The sequence below is a fragment of the Amia ocellicauda genome, chromosome 10 (assembly GCF_036373705.1).
Source record: "Amia ocellicauda isolate fAmiCal2 chromosome 10, fAmiCal2.hap1, whole genome shotgun sequence".
NCBI lineage: Eukaryota > Metazoa > Chordata > Actinopteri > Amiiformes > Amiidae > Amia > Amia ocellicauda.
In genome coordinates this window covers 15,530,355-15,545,862 of record NC_089859.1, presented here as the reverse complement: position 1 = coordinate 15,545,862, position 15,508 = coordinate 15,530,355, and the positions used below count along the sequence as shown (strand labels likewise).

Sequence of the window (15,508 nt, the reverse complement as noted above, 5' to 3'; positions counted from 1 at the left end):
CTCCACTTCAATCCAGTGAGGATATATCCTGCTATAGTGGCTTTTGACCAGCAGGGGGTGGAGGTTAGTTTCTACACTTCCTGAGGATGCTTTATATAATAAGAAAACTGCACATGCATACAAAAATTGAATACTTTCACTTACTAGGCAATCTGTTAGGAAAAAAATCTGAAAAAAAGTATAATGCCACCAATAAAGACATTTTTCATTGTAAGGTATTGCTGTTCCCACTCTGGCTGCCAGCATCGGCACCACAATACCTCACTGTCCATTAACTCTGACCACTAGGCCATTTTCAATTGGCCTAGGCTTGCTTCTGTGCTGTATTGCCAGTAACCGCTAAATACTGTGTGCATGGAAAAATATATGAATAACTTTGGTAATCAGAAAACCTTGCAGGACTACATGTGTGTCTGAAACCTCTCCATACACATAAACATTCACATACATAAATACATACATGCACAATGTGGGAATGTGCCAATAAATGAGAAAACAGTGAAAAAAAAAATACCAAGACAGTTGGCATGCCCTGCCTTCATTGTGCTCCCCTCGGCTCTTACCATCTTTGGTCTTGGTGCTGGAGGGTGTGCTGGCTGCAGGGGTGTCAGGGGACTGGGGGGTGAGGGGCTGGACAGGGGAGCTATCCTTTGGTTTGGAGTCCCTCTTCCGCAGAGTGGGGGGCCCAGTAGGGGTGAGTGCTGGGCGCTGGATGGGGGGTGGTTTGGACAGAGGCTGTGGGGAGGGGGAGGGGGGGCGCTGCTTCCCCGCATTTGGGGAGGGCGGGCGGTTCCGGGGACTCTGCCTGCAGTGATGGGGAAACAAGCCATTATACAAAACAATTTTCCCTTCCTCTCCCATAAAAACTGTCTTAATACTGTTGCCCTCTAGTTCCCCCTCTACCTCACTGATCCATATGGCAGCAGGACAGGCAGAAGGCTTATGAGCTCCTCTTCCCATAACCCTACCTAGCCAGACCCTCTGTTGCCTGCTGTCTGAATATCGAGCTTTACACACCGAGAACCTCCTAACTGCTCCTCTCATGTGGCCCCTACAGTACAGCCTGATATTTACTGGCACCGGACATAAAACATCTCCCTGAATTCTAACTTGTGGTTGTTGAAAAACTAAAACAACCCCCCGAGTTACTTGTAGTTTTCCTGATTAAATACAAACCAAAGCGGATGACAAGAAGCAGGGCCCTTACTTGGCGCTTGGGGAGGGGGGCCTCTTGGCCGTGTTGGTGGGTGCAGGGGCCGGGGAGGGGGAACGGCGGCGACTCGGGACACTGGAGGGGGACGCCGGCCGTTTCCCGGCAGGCGAAGGGTTACGCTTCTCCTTCTCCTGCTTCTGAAAATCATAAGACAGGAAAGAGAGGGAAAAATTAAGTATATATACACACACACACACACACATATATATTTGTTCTAATCCACTGACAATTTTCTTTGAATCTGTGTCCTGTATTATCATTATTTTTTTCTTAGCAGATGTCCTTATCCCGGGCAAGTACTGAGGTACCTACAGAGATCAAGAAAATAAATACTGCAGTACAGCTGCCACCTGTCAAGTGACGGCCCAGTGCGAAAGAGAAATAAATGCAGGATACTATGAGATTACAGAAAAGTGCTTAAAGTGGTCATATTACACACCAAATTAAACTGGTGCAGAAAGGATTTTCTTAAAAAGTGCCCCTTTATCCGTCAATAATAAGTCCGCAATAATGACACAAGCTTAAAAGAAACTGTGAAATTTTAAGTATGCGGTTAAGAAAAAAACTAAATAAAACAAAACCCAATGCCATTTCACATTACCAGAGAGCATAGGCAATACAAAGACGGTTTTCAAAACATACACAAAAATGACCACTCCTCCCAGATTGTCTCAATTCTGCAGTATATGCCTAGATGGAGTCTGGAGGAGGAGCAGAGCTGGTTTTCTGGGGGCTCTTTAAATAATTCAATGTTGGATAATGCATCTGCCTAATTTTATTCTTCTAATTTTACAGCTCATATGTGTTGGTGGATTTGGGGGCTGCCTCTCGTGACAAGTCCTGACGGACAGCCATTTGGAAGGGCACAGGCTCCTGTTAAAGACTGTGGGGAGAACAGCAGAGCTGGTCTACATTAGCATCGCTGTAACTGCAGTTCACACCAGTATCTAGCATCTGGATCAGAAGGATTCAGAGAGGCAGAACACAAAGAAAAATGCTAGACCCCCTTCTGCATCTCTCTAAAAGCCATGCTGTGTGTACAGAGTCACACACATGTCCCTTTGATTTGGTCCACGGTGACTCACCAGCAGCTTCTTTGGCTATCTGGGGTGTAGTCTGCTTTGCGTAGCACGCTCAGCTCACGGTTCTAGCTATTGTGTACTTTGCTGTCCACCACGGACAATGATCTGCATTATTCCATAGAGGAAGGGCGGCAAAAAAGGCCAGTACACATTTCCTCATGAAACCAGTCTGGAAAAGCTTGTCTCTTTGATTGCCTAGGCGGAGAGAATAACTACTTCAGCATGCAAGGGCAGCCTGCACTGAAGCTACAGATAAACATCAAGGATGAAGGACAAGACTGCTTTGAGAGTCAAATAAGCATGATGAAGCTTTGATCTATACACACATTTTAGGACAATGGAAGTGGCACATCATAAGACCTGGTGTTCCGCCTTGCTGGGCCCTGAGTTCACTGGTTTCCAAGAGACCCAAACTCAGTATATCCCAACACACAGTTCATGTAAGACAAGCGTGCCATTATAAGATCAAAAGCCGATCGATCAGTCAAGCCAAGCAGTTGTGGTTAGGCACAATAACTGCCCAAACGGAACACCACGGGCAAGCTAAATCATCACTTTGTTGATACAACTGGCATTTGTTAATCTCCTGGGATTTCAGTGATACTTTAAAGGGGTAGTGGACGTGTTTTGCTGCATCCCCCCCTATTGTTTCCTTTAACACCGCCCCTGTATCCTGTTGTGCCTGTTCTGTGTGACTCTGTTTTGGTTTCAGTCAAGAGTCACAATCACAGGTTTCTGCTGAGGCACGTAATACCAGCAAACACCACACTCAGGAAAAGTGTTTTGAAGATGGGTCTCACCTGTGTGCCGTCACCTCCTCCCTCAGAGGAGGTGGAGGACGGTGGGCCTGCCTTCTGCCGGTCGATGCTGCGGCTGCGCAGGGGCCCGCGGGGAGGGTGTAGAGGGCTAGCCGAGGCTGAACGAGGACAGAGGTGAGACTCTGATAAAGTTAGGAGCATTGGAGCACAGCCAATGGGGAACAGGATAGAGCCAGGTGGGCGAGCAAAGCGGTGGTAGAGAGGGAATGGAAGAGAGAGAGGGAGAGAGGAAAGGGGTTGGGCAAGAACACAAAACAAGATTACGTGCGTTAGATCACCATTACTCTGCACAGACACCGAGTAGTTGGCGGTCTAGAGAGAGGGAGAGAGGAAAGGGTGGGGCAGAGAGAGACAGAGCACCCCAAAGCTCACACAGCATTCTAGCTCTATAGAACACAGCACTGTTCAGCACACACCACAAACACTTAGTTTGAGAGCAGCAGACAGTGCAGACAGTGAGATGGTGCACAGGAAGGCTTCTGATCAAATACTTCACTGCTGTGTGGAAACTGGAGAGCAGCTTCTTATTAATCAGAGCCCCTCAGTACAGACAGAGACAGATCTGCACTGTATATGACTGCACAGGTGTACTAACAGGCACACAAGTTATATAAAATGCTGTGCTCCAGGGACTGTGGGAGAAATTCTGGTCTCTGGGGTGAATGAGGAGTACTTTGCACTCCAGTACCCTTCCTTCGTCTCGTGATCACACATTCAAATGCATGTAAAGTTACTGTAGGTGTGTGGATGCTGCAGAATAAGGATGTGTTCAGACAAAGGTGGTTTTTGTCTTTGTTTGTTATGGTGCATAGAGTGGGTGGGGGGGCGGCAGCTCAAGTATTTAAGGATTTATTCAATAATCCACCCGGCCACATCTGTTCCTCGCAAGGAATATAAAACGATAATTAATTCTGACTGTTTATTTAGACGCAGGAGATAATCATATAAATCAATCCTTCCTTTAAGCCTTTGCTGATAAAGGACATTTAAATATGATCAAGGTGGGACATGCTCAATGTATAATTAAGGCCATGTAACACAAATCCACAATGCCCCCTGTAAGGAACCAGCAAACACAAATCAATAATTATAATAACAAACGAACATTACAGTCCTGACAATACACCAGCTGAAATCCAATGTATCAATTGGACACAAACACAAAAACCTCTAACTAGTTAATAGATAAAACACCATTGCAAGCAGACTCCCTCTCTCTCTCTCTCCTGCAAACATTTGGCAGTTTATTTCTGTCATAAAGCGACAATTGATACTGTGCACCATAGTATAAATAGGATAGGCATGTAAATTAAATGGACTGTAATAGACAGAACCGGCAGAGGCCTACGGGGGCGATTAAACAGGCAGCTTGCACAGTGAGACTGCATTATTGCTGTAGGAGGTGTTGTCAATTAAATTAAAATCAAGTTTGCATAGCAAAAAGACAAACAGATACAAGAAAAGCCCCTACAAAGTATATTGTGCCTCAGCATTCCAATTAACTCTTAACCTGAGTTTTGGGCTATTTCAGTGACTCAAGTAATGACGTTACCTCCACATTTCATCAATGAATCGGGAATAATTTCTTCCAAACAACTGTAGCCCAGGAGCTGTGAATGGTAGTGAAGCAGCATAAACCCCTGATAGCAGCATCCTCTGAAACCTGTCCAGTTCACTTTGATGCAGCACGCTCAATTCTTGTTACTTTGCCACCCTCTTCTTAACCGCCCGATCACATGGACATAGAAAACCTGACCAAAGCGTCATTTGTCTGGGCCTGAGGAAGAACAGCCACCTAGCCCTACTATAGACTGACATACACTGATGATACCAAAAAAGCAACAATAAAATTAAAATTTTCTTCTTTAAACATACCATGCAACACAGCAAGGCCGCCGATATACGTCTGGTGATTGTCTGAGCAATTGCAGGCATTTGTGTGCGTGTACGTGTGTGTAGTTCGGATGCTGCTGTTACGGCTGGTAAAGCACCACGCTGTCACCGTACTGCCACCGCACTGCCACCACACACAAGGACACAAGCGCTGCCCAGGGGGAGGCAGGGGACCTGGGACCCTGGCGGCTCTGCTCTCAGGGCGTGCTGCCCATTACCTGGGGGGTCTGATCCTTCTGCTGACAATGCAGCCGTACTCTTGCTCCTAGCTAACGAGGCCTGCGTGGGCGTGAGCAGGCGGCTGATCACACCACTGTCCAAGGGGCTGGCAAGGGTACGACGAGCTAAACGGCAGCGCCCAAACAAACAAACAAACAAACAAACAAACAAGAGGGTTGGAAAAACAGAGGAGTCCATGTGAATTAAACAAGCAGGAGAAAATGGAAAATAATTCAAATAAAATAAAATAAAAGATTAAACATAAAAAGGTCAAATTTTTTGTTAAAAAAAATTTAGCTTGTTAGGTAGTGGTGCATTAGTGAGCACATTCGAACAGACAGGTGAGTAATTGGAAGACAGACGGATTGAGAGGGAAGGGTGGGGTTTTAATGCAGGTAAACAACAGGTGAAGTCCCTCTGACCATACTGAAACACCAAGAGACAGTTTTTATTGCAAGTTTTGTTCCACTGGCACTTTTTAAAACAAGTCAGAAAGTAAATGGTCCTCCATGGTTTTTGATTATACAGTCAATTCTGAAGATCAAACCAAAAGTGGCATCCATTCCATATTCAGGCACACAATTATTAGTTGAGGAGGGAGCCTTATGGGACTTGCATTAACGTGTGTTTATTTGTTTTGATAAGAAAATAGCAGCTGCCCACATGTAGTCTGCATGGGATTTCCTTTTGCAGACAAAGATTACAGTAAAAACAAAGTGCTCTTGACTTCAGGGGATACACATGACTCACCAAAAATAGTGTAACCCGAGATTACAATGAGGGAATTGGAGAGGAAAAGGAACAAAAATAAAACAAAGCAAACACATACAAAAATAAAAATAATCAGCCGCTGTACAGAGATGATCTTATTGCGACCCTGTGGGGGGGGAGGGGGTGGGGGCTGATGGACTACAGTAAAACACGGAAACGGGATGTCTCGAACATGCTTTCTGCAGGCCATGGGGTCTCCGAGCAAGAATAAGACCGTACGTCTGATGAAGACATTTTTAAAATGGCCACAGCCAGATTCAGTACAGGAAAGATCCAATTAGATAAAGTTGCAGTCAAAGCTCATGATGGCTTGGAATGGGATCAGAGAGCGAGGTGTAATTAGGAATCTACTTAATGAAGTAACAGGGCCTTGGGGGTAGGGGGGTCTCCCTGTTGAATTTATTTTTCCAGTGTGTGTTCACTTCCAACGAGCTCGCTAGGGAAGTCATTTCATTCCTGCTATAAAGGAATGCAGCCTGAACTGAAACTGAATATTGTTCAGAAAAATAGACTATAAAACAAGTACATTTCAGGAACATTTGGTGGACTTTTAAGCTGCAAATATCGAGGTAGGATGAGGACATCGGATATCTAATTAAGAAAACCATTGCATACCTGGAAAACAGCACAGGAAGAAAACAGATATATGAATAACTGAAATGTTATGGCAGGCAGTCTTTGGTTTAGCAGGGAGAAATTACTATCCACATCCATGCTGTTAAGATTAAGGTTTTGCAACACAGACCAAAAACAAACAAGAAAAAACTCTTCAGTTCCACTTTTGTTAGAAAGATTCAAGCAATGCCGGCGAACAAAGAACACAAACAAAACATTGCTTGTTAATTGCTAGTCTGCATAACGGAATAACAGGTCCCCAGAACTGGGTAGCTGGAAAAGGTCAATGTTGGCTTAATTTCACTGCAAAGCACAGTGAAACAGGAGCTTACAGTAGAGTTATTATTATTTTAGTTGTGAGGGTTTAGATCCATTACACAGTGCGGTGTTAGCATCAGCACTTCCCTGCAGCTTAAAGCCTTTATCACCCTAAGCCGGTTATTCACAGCCTCTGACTCAGAGTGAGGCACACAGGTGAAGGTTAAAACGCAAGTATTATCTGCCATTGCGTGACTCGGCATAGCAAGCGTTATAAAAGGGTTGCTAGCCACCTTGATCGTCCTTTGTCCCTTTCTCTAGCTTGGGGGACTGCTGCGATTTAGTCCCCATTCTAGTTAACGAGGAGCTCCTCTTCTTTACAGCTGATCCTACAAACAATCAAGGGCAACAAGGGTTACTCTCTGCTCTCACTGGGGTCAGACACTACTCTGTAACTATAAACATGATCTTGCTGCTGTTAGATACACACCTAAGAGATTCTACAATTCTGAGTTAAGAATACATATATTTCAGATCAGGCTTCTCATTCTCAAGTGATTAGTATTTTAGGAAAAAGGCATATGAAAATCTGTACACGTTTGCTATGAAATGCATCAAATTACAATGATATAATGCAACTATCACAATTTATAATGCAAGTCACCTTCGATAGAGGTGTCAGACATGGAAATATACAATAATGGCCAAAATATTTCAAGTAAATATCAGAAAGGCTGTGGAATATTCTGGGCTACAATTATAATTAATACATAGAAGGGGGGCGGGGGCACACAACACACACCACCCCTCCTCGGTCTAGTCTTCCTAGTTCTGTCAACTTAAGTGGCCAGAGTGTGCTTCTGAACTCGAGAGCAGAGCAACAAACGCCTCTAAACATGGTCTTCAATATATACAGGGCTGCCATGAAACTGCTTAAGATGTAGCTCTGAAAACATGGCACTCTTTTGTGTGCAGAAAGAGCACTGCTGCCGTAATTGATTTCAGTAGATTGAGACTTCACTGAAGGGGGGAGGTTTGCAGCTCCTTCATGGGAGCCCTGCATGACTGAGGACAGCGAGGCTGTATGAAGGGGTTTTCCTGCACCTGTCTGCTCCACCCGAGTGGGTTTTTGGGCTTCCTTAGCAGGCTGGGAGGCCTTGACAGGCAACCGGTTAAGAGAGGAGCTCCTCCTTTTAGCACCTGGGAAACACAAGAAATTACACCCTGAAACACCAAGACCAGTCAGAATCATCAAGAGAATGGAAGTGTTAGTCTTGGTCACATATCCCCTTTAGCACCTATATCAGCCCGAGCATAAAAAGGTTACAGGGGGGGAAACTAATAAGATAGTTTAGGAAAGAAATGAAAAGATGCTCCATAATGATTACCCAAGAAGTAGTAGTTTATAGACTTAGAGTTTCTGCAGTCCAGAGACATACTGGGCTGTGGATGGAACACACACAACTCTGACTGTTCTTGTAAAGACCAGCTTTAGAATTTTGAGACTTCCAAACGGAAAATCAATAATAATAGTAGTAATTAGTAAAAAAATTAACAGAGCAATGATTTTTCCATAATTATAATGTATGATATATGTCTCAGAAACAGAGGAAGGCTATTCTAGAGGTTGTTGCGCACCATTGGAGATTATTGGGTTCGCCTGCCTGTATGAAGGAAGAATATGAATAGGGGATAAGGACACATTTTATATAGAATGTATAAATTATCCAGAGAGGAAATTGGAGTCGCCATCTTTTTTATATCAAAGGGAAAGATTCTATACAATAAACAAATCTGCATAAGATGATACAATGATCTTCAGAGTGAATCAATTTGTGATTATGATGATCTGGGTGGTTAGATCACAGTGAGCAGATGTATTGATCAGATATGCTGCCCTTTGCTCTGCCACACCAGACTACCTCAATCATGGGGTGTTTTTGATGCATGATCTGTGAAGATGGCTCTTGCCCAGGGCGAGCCAAATACTGCCACACTCGATACGGTTCAGTCCGGGTTTTTGATGCCCCAGCTCCTTGATTATGTAACTGAATAAGCAAATCTTATTAAATCATTAAAAAGCAGATTTTGCTCCAAAAAACACTGTTATGGAATGCAATGAAAGGTTCCTGTAGCCAGAGCAGTGTCTGGTTTATCAGTTTGTCCCCAGTGCCCTTCCCCACTGGAGCACTGCTAGGTTGTCCACAATGCGCTAGGAACTACAGCTCCGCCAAAACCTAGACATTAACAATCAGGGTTAGAGGTAGACCGCAATGAAATGGTCCTGAGGAGGGAGAGGGAGTGTTGTCTGATGGACCCCAGAGCCCTGGAGTTACTTACTTTTGTCAGGTGAATTCATGAGTGTAGCAGAGGATGTGGAAAGGCGTTTGCTGATGACAGAATCGGGTTGTTTCAGGTTCATTGTGGACGTAGAGCGCTTGTCTGGAGGCAGGAGAGAGAGAGAGAGAGAGAGACAAGGTGTAAGCCAGGGGGATGTTCCTAGGGGGTGGGCAGCACAGTTGGAGACAGGGAGGGAAAGGGCATCAGTACTGTTCTGCAGAGTTTTGCCAAAATTCCTTTGTGAGAATCCGGCTCTGGCGATATCCTGTGGCTGTTCAGCATCTCTCTCTGTATGCTGCTGCCGTCAGGGAAATGGAAGAGGCACTGCACTGACCTTGATTCATCTCATTACGCAGCAGCACTGCGACTCATTTTAACAGAGGCAGCGGGACACAATACATATTGTGTCTGTGGCACCAAGGCCTGTTAAGAACAGCACAAGGGCAAAATGAGCCCTAACTGGATTTATTCAAGGGCAGAAAATGTATAATGCCATTTCTATGCTTACAATTTTAATTAGCATTAATGCCAAAAACTCTGATTGTGTTTGACAGAATTCCATTGGATTTCATTAATTTGGGGATTTTGGCCATTAGAAGAGATATTAACATAATTTGTGCCAATGAATATTGTTTCCAAGTGTCCAAAAACATGACATGACATATATATATATATATATACAGACACACACACACACATACATATACACACAATTAATTATGCAACACACATACATTTCTTTCAATGCAATTGAGTTATGCCCAGGAATGTCATGCTCTACTTTTGTGTTAATAAAAGCAATCGCATTACTTGGGTAAGTAAAGTCTGAAAATATCACAATTCTGAAGCACTGCAATAAATTCAAGGTGTGAAACAAAATGGTTTTATCACAAGCACATGTGAAATGGTTAGTGGCATTTCAACCTAAAATTAAAACATCCCAAAAAAATAAAACAGCCCTTTACATTGAACGAAAAGAATATGGAGCAAAGATTCTCTCATTTAAAACATGCATATTAAAACTGTGCACAACTGAGAAATGTAGTGTGCTTACGGTTTGCAAAGAAACTAGTGGTTATTAGAATTCCCTGTCATGGACAAACGTGGTGAGTAAGCTTGGTGAAAACAATTTACATCCAAATAAAATTAACAAAACTTAGCAGTTATTAGTAGTGAGTTAGTCTGAAGGGGACATAGCCAGCCAGCGGTGCTACAGCAGAACTAATCAGAACCACCTTCTTGTGTTCCCTGAGGATCTGCAGGTGAGGTAGAGGCTACTAAATCTATAGGAGGGGACAACTCTGTCTCTGGATCACCTACACAAGAGAGAAATTAGAAAGAGGAGAGAAGAGAAAGCTACAATTCTCAATCAAAGAGGGATTAGGCAGCACCGTCTCCTACTCTGCAGATGGTTTCAAGACCTGGTGATGGTGCTGGAAAATGGCCCCGACAGCATCAACAGCCAAACCAGGATTGCTGCTGCTCACAGACACATGAACGGCTACCACCTGACTCTGGCACTACACTGCAATGGACATTATCTGGAAGCACTCAGACTGCTGCACAGTACCTTCAAGCCTAACTGTGGAGTCATGCCTATAGAAATTATTTGGTGCAAGAAAAAACACTGGTATACAATTTACAAAGCAAGGTGTGTGCATTACAAAAATACACGATTAGGTAATGGTAGCATGCATTACTGCATAACATATGCATAATATTTTTTGGACATAAATGTATAACAGCTCTGGAAAAAAAAAAAAAGAGACTACTGGTTTTATTATTTATAGGTATGTGTTTGGGTAAAATGAACATTTTTGTTTTATTCTATAAACTACCGACAACATTTCTCCCAAATTCCAAATAAAAATATGAATGGAATGGAATGGCTCCCATACATGTAGAGATGCTGATTTAAGAAAAATTTACAGTGGTTTCACAGCAACTATGTTCTTAAAAAAACCCTATGTTTAAAAAAAAATATATTTTTTTAACATTAATAATGACAGTATGGTTTCTCAGATACTCAATTAATACGCTGTGTTTGCAGCACAGAAAGAGGGAGGGGTGAACTAAATAACTAGTGCATCCACCACTGAAAGCATAAATTAACATCATCCACCTGAATGACAAAAAAAAAAAAAAAAAACACACAAAAGGCGTGGATTCTGTGTCGGATGCTGCTATTCACAAGGTACAGTTTACTGCCGAAGGTGCACATTACTGCATTCATCTCAAGTTGAAATGGTTTTGGGGTTTTACCAAGGACAGCTACATTGTTTCCAGGTTAAAGAAAAAAAAATCCGCCCTGCGGCAGAAAAACCTTGAGAGCGAGCAGCTCACTCCAGCACTGGGACAAGCAGCTCTGGAGTGAGGAAAAGGCTGCCTGCTCTGGAACATAGGTGCCAGTCCCACAGACAGCCTGAGAACACGAACACAAAGCTTCAGGGCACATCGTTTGCATACGCACAGGAAAAACAACAATTGTTTAATAAATGCCTTATAAAAGGGGATGATTTAAAAAAAAAATAAAGAACGGATGGAAATTTTAAAAATTTGCCTTGTGGTTGCCTGAATGTCATTTAACAGCATGTAACATAAAACTACTTTCATCTTTTTAAATTCCTTACCAGTCTTGCTCTCCGGGTCCACAGTCAGACCTCCGCCCCAGGACCATCGCTTTTGCCTCTGCTCCAGCCTCTGGCTTCGCTCCAGTGTCCTCCGCATCACTGCCTCGTAATGCTCCTACAGCAGCCGCCAAGCAAAAGCAGGCAGGCAGGCAGGGAGGAGGCGAACACACACACACAGAGACACACACACACGTACAAGAAAAACTGCATTAAAAATGTGCCTCAGGAGAATATGCCTTACTCCAGAGGCTGGGCAATTCAGCACAGGTTCGCGTCAGAAACATAACCTGGACACTGCCTGCTCTGATGCACTGTGGTGCAGTACAGGAACAGAAACCTCCACCAAAACCCACCCCCAAAACAAACAAAACAATACAAAAACAACTAAACAAAAAACTGCACAGGCTCCGCAGATATGACAGAACACAAATGCTGCACAATGCTTTTGAAGTGTCAATATGCTTCAGCTGCTCAGAACTGGTTTCAAACAATCACAGACAAGTATGCATTCCCCCTGCCCTGTGACAAGCTAGGGAGAGGCCCCCTGGAGGAGTGAAGATAAATTCATTCGAAACAATGCAGCCAGAATGATGCTGCTGCCAGGTGAGGGCAGGTGGATTCCCAGTTTATTCATATTTATGTATATCCTTCAGCGATTCATTAGAAATATATATTTTAAAGTGGTTTAGACACCTAATGTTCTGTACCTACTGCTGCTGTCCTACGGCTCCTGGACAGTACAAACTCAACCTACCTAGCATTCATTATAATGTCATACAACACTGAGCAGGATGTTTTTGAGCAGTGCTCCGTGATCACAGTTTTAACATTCACGTTTTACATTTTCTTTGCCTATTAACCGGAAATTCTGAATGTGGGATTTGGACCTGACAAAGTGCAGAAATATTACATAGGTTGATATATCCTGTGACAGCACTTCAGACAAGCGGTACAGGAAGGAAATGCCTTCCATCAGGCTTGCTGCATGAACCACATTATAGTGATAAGACTCATGACTCAACCCAGACATTTATTGACAGTTAACCCCATTACTTCATAGCACGAGAAACCTGCCTCTCATTAAAGCAAGCACATTAGTTCATTAAAGCACAGTTCTCCCCTAGCCCTTCCCCCCCAACTTATTTCCAGAGGATATAGAAGTAGAAATGTGCTTTTGGTTACCAGGATCACATGCCCTACATGGCTAGAACAGCAGTCAATACACAAAGACTGTATTCCAATTGCTAATTCTGCAAACAAGAACTGGCTTCATCACAAAATGCTCCAATAACTGGTTTAGCTGAAGGGAGCCATGTGGAGTTCCTGGTGAAATGTAAACATCCTGGAGAGAATAGGAGTGAACCTGCTGCCAGCCTGGAGACATATATCGTTCAAGACAACAGTGTCATGGCTTGGGTATGAAAAGTCACTGCTGTGTCTCTCAAGGAAAACACTGGTGGGAGCACTGACTTCCTTTTAATTCTGCAAAACCAGATCAATGTATGACTCTTCGGATCAGCAGAGTCAAAGTGCAAGTCAAAACCAGCCACCCATATCATGGGCCCAAATAGATAAGCATAGTGCTGAATCTGAGGTTTCTACACACACATAATCAGTCAAACTCCAACAAATGATACCCAGTTCAAGACAGCAGAGGACAAAAACGATTTGGTGCAGCACTGTAACACTGGTTGCTAGTGTATCTTAGTGATGCAAGAGCCTTATTAAGGCAGTTCTGAAGAGCCATCGATTCTCCATTTTTCAATTCAGCTCTGAACGACCACAAATAATGTTGAGCTTACTTACGAAACCCAAAGGTCTGTAGCTCTCCAGGGCCAGGGCAGCAGAACCCTTTCACTGATGCATCAGCAACCACAGCAGACCTGGGTGCTACTCTCTCCCCACAGTCCAAGGAGGAGGATTTATTCAACTGCTGTTCACAAGCAAGCACCCCCGGCTCCTTTTTCTAGCATCCCACACTGGCATTTAAAACGTAAGTGTCTGAAGGCTGGGGCTTCTTCAAGTTCCAATTCCTCAAACCTGACAAAGGATGCGTCTCATGTGTACTAGACCTGCTGCTCAGGAGGCATTTGTTGCTGACTGCAATGCACTGCAGGATTTTTCATCAGCCAGCAAAAAAAAAAAAAAAAAAAAAAGAATGAGCATGCGTAACTAATGCCCAAGTCCCTCTCTGGTTTTTCTAAGTGTTGGAAAAGTCAGACACGGATCGTTCCCATTCCCACCCCTACTCCCACTTTTCAGGTGTCTCGAATGGACTCTCATCAGCTCTGGGACCAACCAATATCTAACCCGCCATTCTTTTTATTTTTTTCTTCCTATCCTTGTGTCACTTTCAGATATTGGCGTAGAAGAAGCAATTCAAGGCAGGTGGGCTGATAGGATTGCCTTCATACCTTCTCCTCCTCATGCTTCTGTTTCCTTTTCTCCTCCACGGCTGCCCGGCGCTGCTCCTCCTTCCTGCGCTGCTCCTCTAGCTTCTTCTGCCGCTCCTCCATCTGCCGCTCGTACTGCAGCTTTGCCTTCCGCTCGCGCTCTAGAATCTGCGATTCCTTAGCAGCTGGGCACGGCAGGGGAGGGGGAAACGGGGTGTTTAGAAAGCACAAAGAGAGAAGAGGCTAATTCAGTGTCCTGCCACTTCTCTGTGAGGGATCAGCTCCCCAGGAAAGAGCAAAATTAAAAAGCTGACTTCATTTGAGACTTTATGGGACACTAATGGATAAAAATCTTGCCCCTTTCTTGTCTGACTACTACCCAAGTGATTGATGACATGTGCTGACACAATGGGATAGGGAATCTAGTGGCCCTTGCTCACTGGATCCGATGTCATTTCTAGTCTGTCATCCGAAACGTTGTCTGCCAAGGACATTGCATTGGGTTTGTTAAAACCGCACACAGCCTGTCCCGTTACTTGCATTGGTGTGTCTCTCTCAAGTTATGGCAGTGTTTCTTTACATTGTCAACTATAATGTGTAAAAAACAAAACAAAAAATGAACATAAACTACACCTCACCATAAAAACACAAAAGCAGAGTGGTTGGTTCAACATTAAACTGTTTAAGTGCATATTATGTAAATTATGTAAGTCACATTTTTGTTGTTTATCTGTGCTTAACCACTTTCTAGAATAATTTTTGCTACATCATTAGGTACCATTCATGCCCACCTCCTCCTCCCACCTTTGCTTTGTTGTATAGCTAATCGTGAGTAGACATGCAGATAAGCCTTCCCATCAATCCATGTCCTGTAGTTTTTCAGTGGTTAATATCATTTTTAACGCACATAAAAAAAATAAAATCGGATTAAATCCAACTTGTTTTGATTCCAAAATTGACATCACCTTCGTGCAACAATTATGGACTCAGTACGCAAAGTGGGATAAGGATGCACACTAATTGTTCTCTCTCCTCACGCACGTAAAAATCGGATGCATTATCGGATCCAGTGTGGAAAGGCCTTTAGGGCAAAGGTTCTCAAAGGGAATGACATTGCATAAAACATTGTTAGCTGAAAGGATTTGACATGTAAATGAAAGTAAACAAATACTGTTTTAAAAACAAAAACAGGAATACAAAAAATGCCCATTCACCATCTTCAGCTACTAGCATTTCTATTTTTTAATTTATCTGATAAACTAACAATAATTTGTCT

General features: G+C 43.4%; 1 protein-coding gene across 10 annotated transcripts in view; it reads right to left on the bottom strand.

Annotated features, from left to right (window-relative positions):
• The window catches only part of map7d3 (MAP7 domain containing 3), a 43,828-nt gene that overhangs the window by 8,844 nt on the left and 19,476 nt on the right, over positions 1–15,508 (bottom strand). For 2 of the 10 annotated variants that reach the window (XM_066715185.1, XM_066715187.1), the window contains 10 exons: positions 14,254–14,417; positions 11,840–11,954; positions 10,445–10,525; positions 9,210–9,311; positions 7,974–8,069; positions 7,163–7,258; positions 5,225–5,350; positions 3,096–3,235; positions 1,208–1,350; positions 564–805 (listed from right to left, as the gene is read on the bottom strand). In XM_066715185.1, the coding sequence (XP_066571282.1) occupies positions 564–805; positions 1,208–1,350; positions 3,096–3,235; positions 5,225–5,350; positions 7,163–7,258; positions 7,974–8,069; positions 9,210–9,311; positions 10,445–10,525; positions 11,840–11,954; positions 14,254–14,417 (1,305 nt within the window). The remainder of the gene's footprint in view (positions 1–563; positions 806–1,207; positions 1,351–3,095; positions 3,236–5,224; positions 5,351–7,162; positions 7,259–7,973; positions 8,070–9,209; positions 9,312–10,444; positions 10,526–11,839; positions 11,955–14,253; positions 14,418–15,508) is intronic. The other 8 variants (XM_066715186.1, XM_066715189.1, XM_066715190.1 and 5 more) reach the window with 8 other exon arrangements.